General features: G+C 42.8%; 1 protein-coding gene across 1 annotated transcript; it reads right to left on the reverse strand.

Moving 5' to 3' along the window:
* Positions 1–635: 635 nt before the first annotated feature.
* LOC125513665 (calcineurin B-like protein 1) lies at positions 636–4836 on the reverse strand. Its single transcript, XM_048678834.1, has 8 exons — positions 4466–4836; positions 4000–4082; positions 2875–2934; positions 2663–2771; positions 2523–2575; positions 1745–1825; positions 1532–1644; positions 636–964 (listed from the first exon to the last, which is right to left on the reverse strand). Exons 1-8 carry the CDS (start codon positions 4548–4550, stop codon positions 901–903), a joined length of 648 nt encoding a protein of 215 aa, XP_048534791.1. The 5' UTR covers positions 4551–4836; the 3' UTR covers positions 636–900.
* Between the last annotated feature and the right edge of the window lie 2654 nt (positions 4837–7490).

Consider the following 7490-nt stretch of genomic DNA (forward strand, 5'->3'; position numbering starts at 1 on the left):
AGGTGAAAGGAGGAGAAGCCCCCAATTTCATCTATAATATCTAGGATGATGTCAAAAAATTCTATAATATCTAGGAAAATATAGATAGTCAAAGTTTTGAATGATTGATGAGTTTTCTTCCGAGCACAATGTAGACGTTACGACACTCGGTACACACAAGTGTGCATTGTCTTGTGTTTGTCATTGCGACAGATTGTGATAATTCCATTTGATTGAACTTTTTCTGCAAAAGAAAACAAGTTTGATTAGCCGAGTGCAATCCGCAGAAAAATAGTTCCATAAGAATACATTTCTTGTGGTGGTCGTTGAGACTGATGCAATTTGTCAACAAGAAGCTAGTAAATTATTTTTGCAACCACTTTTACGCGGCAACTCATAAAACAACTTCATCGATCACAAACTTGCAACCATACATGCTTTAGAAATTTATCAGGTTGCTGTGAACACAATACTCCAGTAGTCTGCAGTAGACATAACATATCGATATCTACAGTAATATATAGGCTTTGAAAGGCATTTGTTAGTTGCCTGATTTGCTAAGGCCGCGTTCTCAAACGTCTTTCTGGTGCTGTTTTGCTTCTTCTTCATCTTTTTCAGATAGTGGTAGTAGATTCATGAAGCACGCTCGAATTATATTAGTCAGGTTGAACAACAGTTTATTTAGCAGCCATATTCTCGACAAATAATAAGTTGTGCCAAGTACTTGCAAATTCAAGCTCACAAACATACATTAATATTTAACAAGACTAACTCTCGGTGTAACGAACACCACCCAGGAAAAAAAACTATCTCTCGACTCTCCAGCAACATTAGCTAGCATCAAGCATGTTGCAGCGTTGCAGATATTCTGATGATACGTTCTTTCTTTCTGTTAACTGTACATCTTTGTGAGGATCATCGTCATGTAACGATATCATCAACCTCCGAGTGAAACACAAAGCTGGGAAACGTGGTCGTTATGTCCCTGAAACATCAACACAAATGATTAGCAAGAATTTTCGTTCCTTCGTATCAAATGTTCATGGAAAAAACCCGTGCACCACTGTCATCAAACATCCTATGGAAAAGGTACAAGAAGCCATGGCCTTTATGGTAAACTACTTTTTATGCTAGTTCAAGATAACAGTAATAGTAGTGAAGGTCACATAAACAATTACTACCACATGTAACTAGAATGTGCTTGTCTGGGTGCAGATATTTCGCTCATGACCTCCAGTCATCCCTTTAATTTGAAATTCTTGAGAAGTGCATTTACAGGTTTCAGAAAATCAAAACAAATCCCACATGTGCATGTATGAATACACTATGAATTGCCACGTGAACATGTGGGATTGTTTTAAAGATTTGCCTGAAAGTCGTAAATGCACCTTTTGAAATTTTCAAAACATAATGATCACTGGAGCTCAGCGGCCAAAAGTAATTACTCTCAGTTTAAGCTCTAGAAATTGATTTCTCTGGAAATAGCCGCATGGGGACACGTAAACGTAGTTGCGGCCAATGCTTCTGAATTTATATGTTACATCATACTCACTTGAGGTACGAAAGAGTCATTATCTTCAACAAGGAAGGATTCCTGGACACAAAATTCTCCCATTCTGTTCTGTCTATTTTACCATCCTGATTCGTATCAGCATCTGAAAAGGTCTGTCACCATTAACCAGTCATTATCGGTCTACACTTCAATACTGGACACAAGAATTGTCAACAGCCTAAGCAACTAACAACTTAAAAAAGTATCCAATACCTTGTCCAGGATTGTCTCAACAATCTCGTCAGATAATCTCATCTCTGATTCGCCTAGAAGAGCAATCAACATCTGCTTTACCTGTACAAGAGGATGATAGAAATTTTAATTGATAAACGAAGGCTAATAAGTATTCCTATACTTTATACACACAAAATGGTGATGGCACCAATGTCAACTTTTGAGATGATAATTGGTTCGATTGTTTACCGTTATCATTTGGTTCTTGGTGAGCACCAGAATTCTCACTTTGAGCCAATAAAAACTCTTAAATATTTGTTGTTGTTATATGCTATGGCTTGGTTTCTACAGAGTTCAGCAGCCTGATCTTTTTGGTCTGGCTTGGCTTCCAGATGGTATAGAGCATCTGCGGGGCTGCCTGGTTTTAGGGTCTAGCAAATATTGTTAGGTGTGCTGCTGCATGCTGGTCCATGTAGATGCTCTTAATTAGTAGCTACACTTTCAGTGTTAGGTCAGTCCTGCTTCCGTAGTCAGAAAAAAGCCAATCGCAGTCATTGTCGTACTAGCAATGTTTGATTTGTGAAGCATGTGCCGCAATCGTTGGAAGATATGAATTATGTATCTAGAATGGAAGCTGAGACGAGTACATCTCCTTGTCTCTTTAATTATTATTTTGCTTCAGTAGTACATACGTGCACACGCTGCTGGATTTTTCAGTCACACAGCAACGCATTTCTTTTGTATATACGACTAATTCAGAAAAATTCAGAAGCAAAAAACATGCGCAGAGGCACAAACCAAGAAGGCCAGACATTACCTCCTTCCGTTCAATAAAGCCTGTACCATCCATATCATATAGCTTGAAGGAAACTGTAAGTATCAAGCAGCTCAAAACCTTCAGAAAGAGAGAGAATGGTATCTACAAACTGAAGACAAGACAGAAACGTAACAACTTACAATCAATTTTCTCTTCCACTGGAAAATTTGGATGGAATACATTTAAAGCTCGAACAAAGTCGCCAAAATCAATGACACCCCTTTTCTTGACATCGAAAAGGTCGAATATCTACAAGGTCAATTTCATATAAGTCAATTGTATTGATAACATTGAGCCCCAGCATATAATATGTAATATTGCAAATGAGAATAGTTGACAAGGAGATGTATACCCGATTAGCGAAAAGATTTTCCTTCCTTGTGTTTTTGAACAATGCAAGCTGGAACTCTTCCTGCGTATATATGAATATAAATTACGCATAGTTTCAGTTGCCAGTGAATATAGTACCCAATGACAACGAGATGATAGTTCACTGTGGTACATATAATTGCACAGACATGTACCGGTTAACATGACAACAAGTAATAAATTCTATGACATATATGACCATAAGATACATTTATAATTACACTGGATAAGGAAGGCATTCTCCCAAGGTGTCTAGCACTCTACCATGAATGATCAAAGCAAATTTTGCATTATGAACATGCGAAGCAAGCAGTTGGCTTATGTAAGAAGTAAACCATGAAACGAGCCTTGGAAGTTTAGCTAGACTACGATAACGTGAGATGCAAGGTAACGGCTAAAACCTTGAGCTACATGATGTTCATATAACTTGCAATAATATCTGATGCAGGACACATTGTGGGTTCGTGACACGGTTATCTTAGGAACAAGTTCTTTCAAGTTCTTCATGAGAAGATGTGTTGACTTATGTATGGAAAAGACCATAATAAGGAGCCAAAAGGCATTTTTGTGCTATAATTTTTATTCTATATTTTGCACAGACCACAAGAATGGAAATTTTGCATAAAACTCAAAATCTACCTAATACTCACCTAAATGTGTGAAACTTCTAATATTTTTTTGGAAGAGATAAAATACTTATTTAGAGCCAGGAGCATGTGCTCCCGAGCTCTACTAGGCTTCACCGTATCATAGTCATTATGCTATAATAATGGCTCTAAGTTGTAGCTATTTATCAAACGGGCTCATTGAGTTGTACAGTAAGAATAAACGATTGGTGACATATACAACAAGAATCCATGTTCAGTTACTATGTTAGAGAAATTAGAACTATTGATGGCTAAATGTAATCACCGGAAAAGGGTATTGCTGCATAAGTTGCTCAGTTGTAAAAGGGTCGGTACATGCGCAATGTAATTTCAGCATAGCAATGTCAGATTTCGTTTCAATGGTACCGACAAAAAGTACGCAAAAACAGGTCTCGGGTGCTTATTTGATGTCCGTGTATGTCAACCTGATAAGGAATCACACGTTCGTAAGAAAGTGGTACCTTGTTGATCAGCCCGTCATCGATCACTGAGCCACTAATGCTCTTGAACAGCTCGAACAAAGCCTCAACTTCGCTGACGCTGACTACATGAACAGAACAGCAAGTGCACGGAGTCAGAAAACACCCAATGAGAATTCACAAGGCAGGAGGTGGATCAATAGCAGATGTCCGATGAATATCACAGCAACTAAAACATAAGTTCCCCCGCAAAAAGAAACTAAAACATAAGTTAATCATAACTACTGGTCAGATTATTCGATTTGCCTCCACTGTCTACAGGATCACGGCTGGCAGCGCGAAACAAGTTCCATTCCAAATCCTAATCCCGAGTGCGCGAGAGCTAGCACGCGTAGGCGGAAGCAGAAGCTGTATCCATTTACCCTTTTTCGAGAAATGAAGCGGGAGCTGGATTCACGGAATGGGTTGCGTAGAAAAGGGGAAAAGGGATGCGAGCGAGCGAGCTCACAGGCGGTCTGGGAGGCGAGGTGGACGGGGTCCTCGTAGCCGGCAGGGTGCTGCCTCCGCTTCGGCGTGGACTGGATGCACCCCATGGCCTAGCTCGCCGCGGCCGGAGAAGAGAACCTAGCGCCGCCGCGACCAATCACGCATCACCGCCGCCGCCACCCACTGCATAGAAGTGTGGAGCCGCAGCGCCAGCAGGGGAGGCAGCGGGCAGCGGGCAGCAAGCGGGCGGGCGGGCGGATCCGGGCCGTCAGCGCGGGATTCCGGCGGTCAGGGGAGGCGTGCGGGCTGGCGGGCGGTCGGCGGTCTGGTTTTGGCTGGTGGGATATGGAGTCGCGGAATCTCTCTGTAGCGGAACAACCAACAGCGAGAGCTGGTGGTAGTAGTAGTCGCCTTCCGGCTCAAGCCCCCACCCTTTACGCACGTGACGGTCGGTCCAAATCCACCGGGGACCGGGAGCGAGTCTGCTTCGAATCAGAGACCGGCCCAAAAGTCTGAACCTGGCCCGAGTCGTGCAGTGTGGGCGCATAAAAGACGACGCGCGCCCATGCCGCACTAGCTTGGAACGCATATGCATGCCACTTGTCGCCCTCCCGTTGTAGATCAACCCTGCATATTACTGCGAGGCACGCGTGGTGAGCAATTTTTAAATCATTCAAAACAACACAATATTTCTTTCTACCTATATTGCTACCGAAAAGCTTACCTTCAGCCAGCCGACCGATCACGCGCCGCGTCCGCCAGCTCAACGTCTGTCGGATAGTCTGTTGATTAGACGGACAAGAGCGTCCCACTTCCGCGTCACCGCGTCCGTTTTCTGAAACAGAGCCCTTGTTTCAGGACCAGCATTCATGCAACTGGCAGCTCCGTCGACTCGTATCTCTCGGAGGGCGACACTTCTGGATCTGGGAGGGCGGCGGGGCCAGCGGCGCAAGGCATTGGGCGACCGGGCATATCCAGCGCAGTGGCAACGGCGACGTCGACTCTAGCAGGTATGGATCTGAGACCCCTCCCCTCCCCTTTTCCCCGCATTTCTGGTGATTCTGTAGGCGTTCATGGCGGTTCTCCCCCGGGGCAGCTGGATCCATAGGGGTGGCATATCCACCGAGATGACGACGACGACGCAACTAGCAGGGAGACGACTAGTTTGTTGGAGAGTGGTTGTTGGTGTAGATAGTTCGGTGGTGTTGTAGGTCGCCGGTGTAGTTAGGTTGCATGATTTGGATGTGTTGCAGAATTTGTTTACATATTTTTTGCAGATTAACATGTTTTTTGCCAGGGCACATGTGAGCAGAGTTTGTGCTTTTGTTATATTGTTCCAATGAGTTTTAGGTGTTTGTAGATATCCTGCTGAATTTTACCGAGTTTCAGGTTTGATTTTTTAGTTGTGCTTGCTGAATTTTCTGCATTGGTAATGTCATGCAAAGGGACTTAAAGCTGCAGGATCCGTCTTATTATTTCTGAATTTCTGGAGTTCATAGTTTCTGTAGGATTCCTTATGATTTTCTCTGAAGCTCATAGCTTGTGATAAACTTAAAGTTGCAGCATCCCACCGTGTTAATTTCTGAATAGCTCATAGTTTCTATAGCCCATTCTACCTTTTTTAGCTCATGCTTGTTAGGTCATTTTTTTGCAGCTCATGGGTTGTGAATTTTAGCTTTAGTTTTCAGTAGAGGAAATTTGCTAGACTTGCTCATAGCTCATTTCTTGCTGCATTTCCTGTAGCTTTTAGCAGAGGGGATTTAGGTTATATGCTTCTGAATAAGGAATGTTATAAACAGCTTTCATTTTCTGAAATTAGATGCCTGCTTGAGTTAGCTAAAAAAATCCTGATTTTTGCATCATGTATACAATTTTCCACTAATCTCAGTATTGTTTTTCATTTTCTTTAGATCACTAGAGATGCATGCTCATAGCATCCTGCTTTTTTTCATTTTTGTTTTGTGTTCGCAGCATGCCCATCTACCAAACTCGATGGTCGGCAAAGTGGCTGCGCGACATAGCCAATGCCATCAAAGGGAAGAAGAGGTATGCAATAAGCAAGTCCAGCTTCGGGGATTTGCTATACATCTCTCCTTTGGTTCCTCCTCCTGAAGGGCTTCTCGATTTCATAGTTATGAGTATTAACACTAAGAGTCGTGTGCTTAAGTATGCAATATCTCCTTATGTTCTTCTCTCTGTTGCACAACACCTTTTCTCTTTTTCTTGCAACATCTACTCGTTTGTTTAATTTTTGTGAATTGTGGGATTAATGACAACAAGGAGATCCACTTTTCAAGAGACATGGTTAAGAAGATATTCAGTGTCCCATCTGGTAGCAGACTGATACGTCTCCAACGTATCTATAATTTTTATTTGTTCCATGTTGTTATATTATCAATCTTAGATGTTTTATATTCATTTATTAGCAACTTTATATCATTTTTTGGGACTACCTATTAACATAGTGCCCAGTGCCAGTTGTTCTTTTCTGCTTGTTTTTTACTTTCCAGAATATCAATACCAAACGAAGTACAAATGCAATGAAACTTTTTGGAGATTTTTTTCCGGACAGAAGACACCCACGGAGCCAAAGGAGCACAGTGGAGGAGGCTCGTGGTGTTGGGGAACATTGCATGGAAAACAAAAAAAATTCTACGCACACACAAGATCTATCCATGGAGATGCACAACAACGAGAGGGGAGAGTGTGTCAACGTCCCTCGTAGATCGTAAGCAGAAGCATTTATTAACGTGGTTGATGTAGTCGAACTTCTCCGCGATCCAACCGATCAAGTATCGAACGTACGGCACCTCCGTGTTCAGCACACGTTCAGCTCGATGACGTCCTCGCCTTCTTGAACCAGCAAGACGGACGAAGTAGTAGATGAGTTCCTGCAGCACGACGGCGTGGTGATGGTGGTGATGAAGCTATCTCCGCAGGGCTTCGCCTAAGCACTCCGAAAATATGACCAAGGAACGAAACCGTGGAGAGGGGCGCCACACATGGCTAAGAGATTGTCGTGCCTTTGTGTGGTGCCCCCTCCCTCG

This window comes from Triticum urartu, chromosome 1, assembly GCF_003073215.2.
Source record: "Triticum urartu cultivar G1812 chromosome 1, Tu2.1, whole genome shotgun sequence".
NCBI lineage: Eukaryota > Viridiplantae > Streptophyta > Magnoliopsida > Poales > Poaceae > Triticum > Triticum urartu.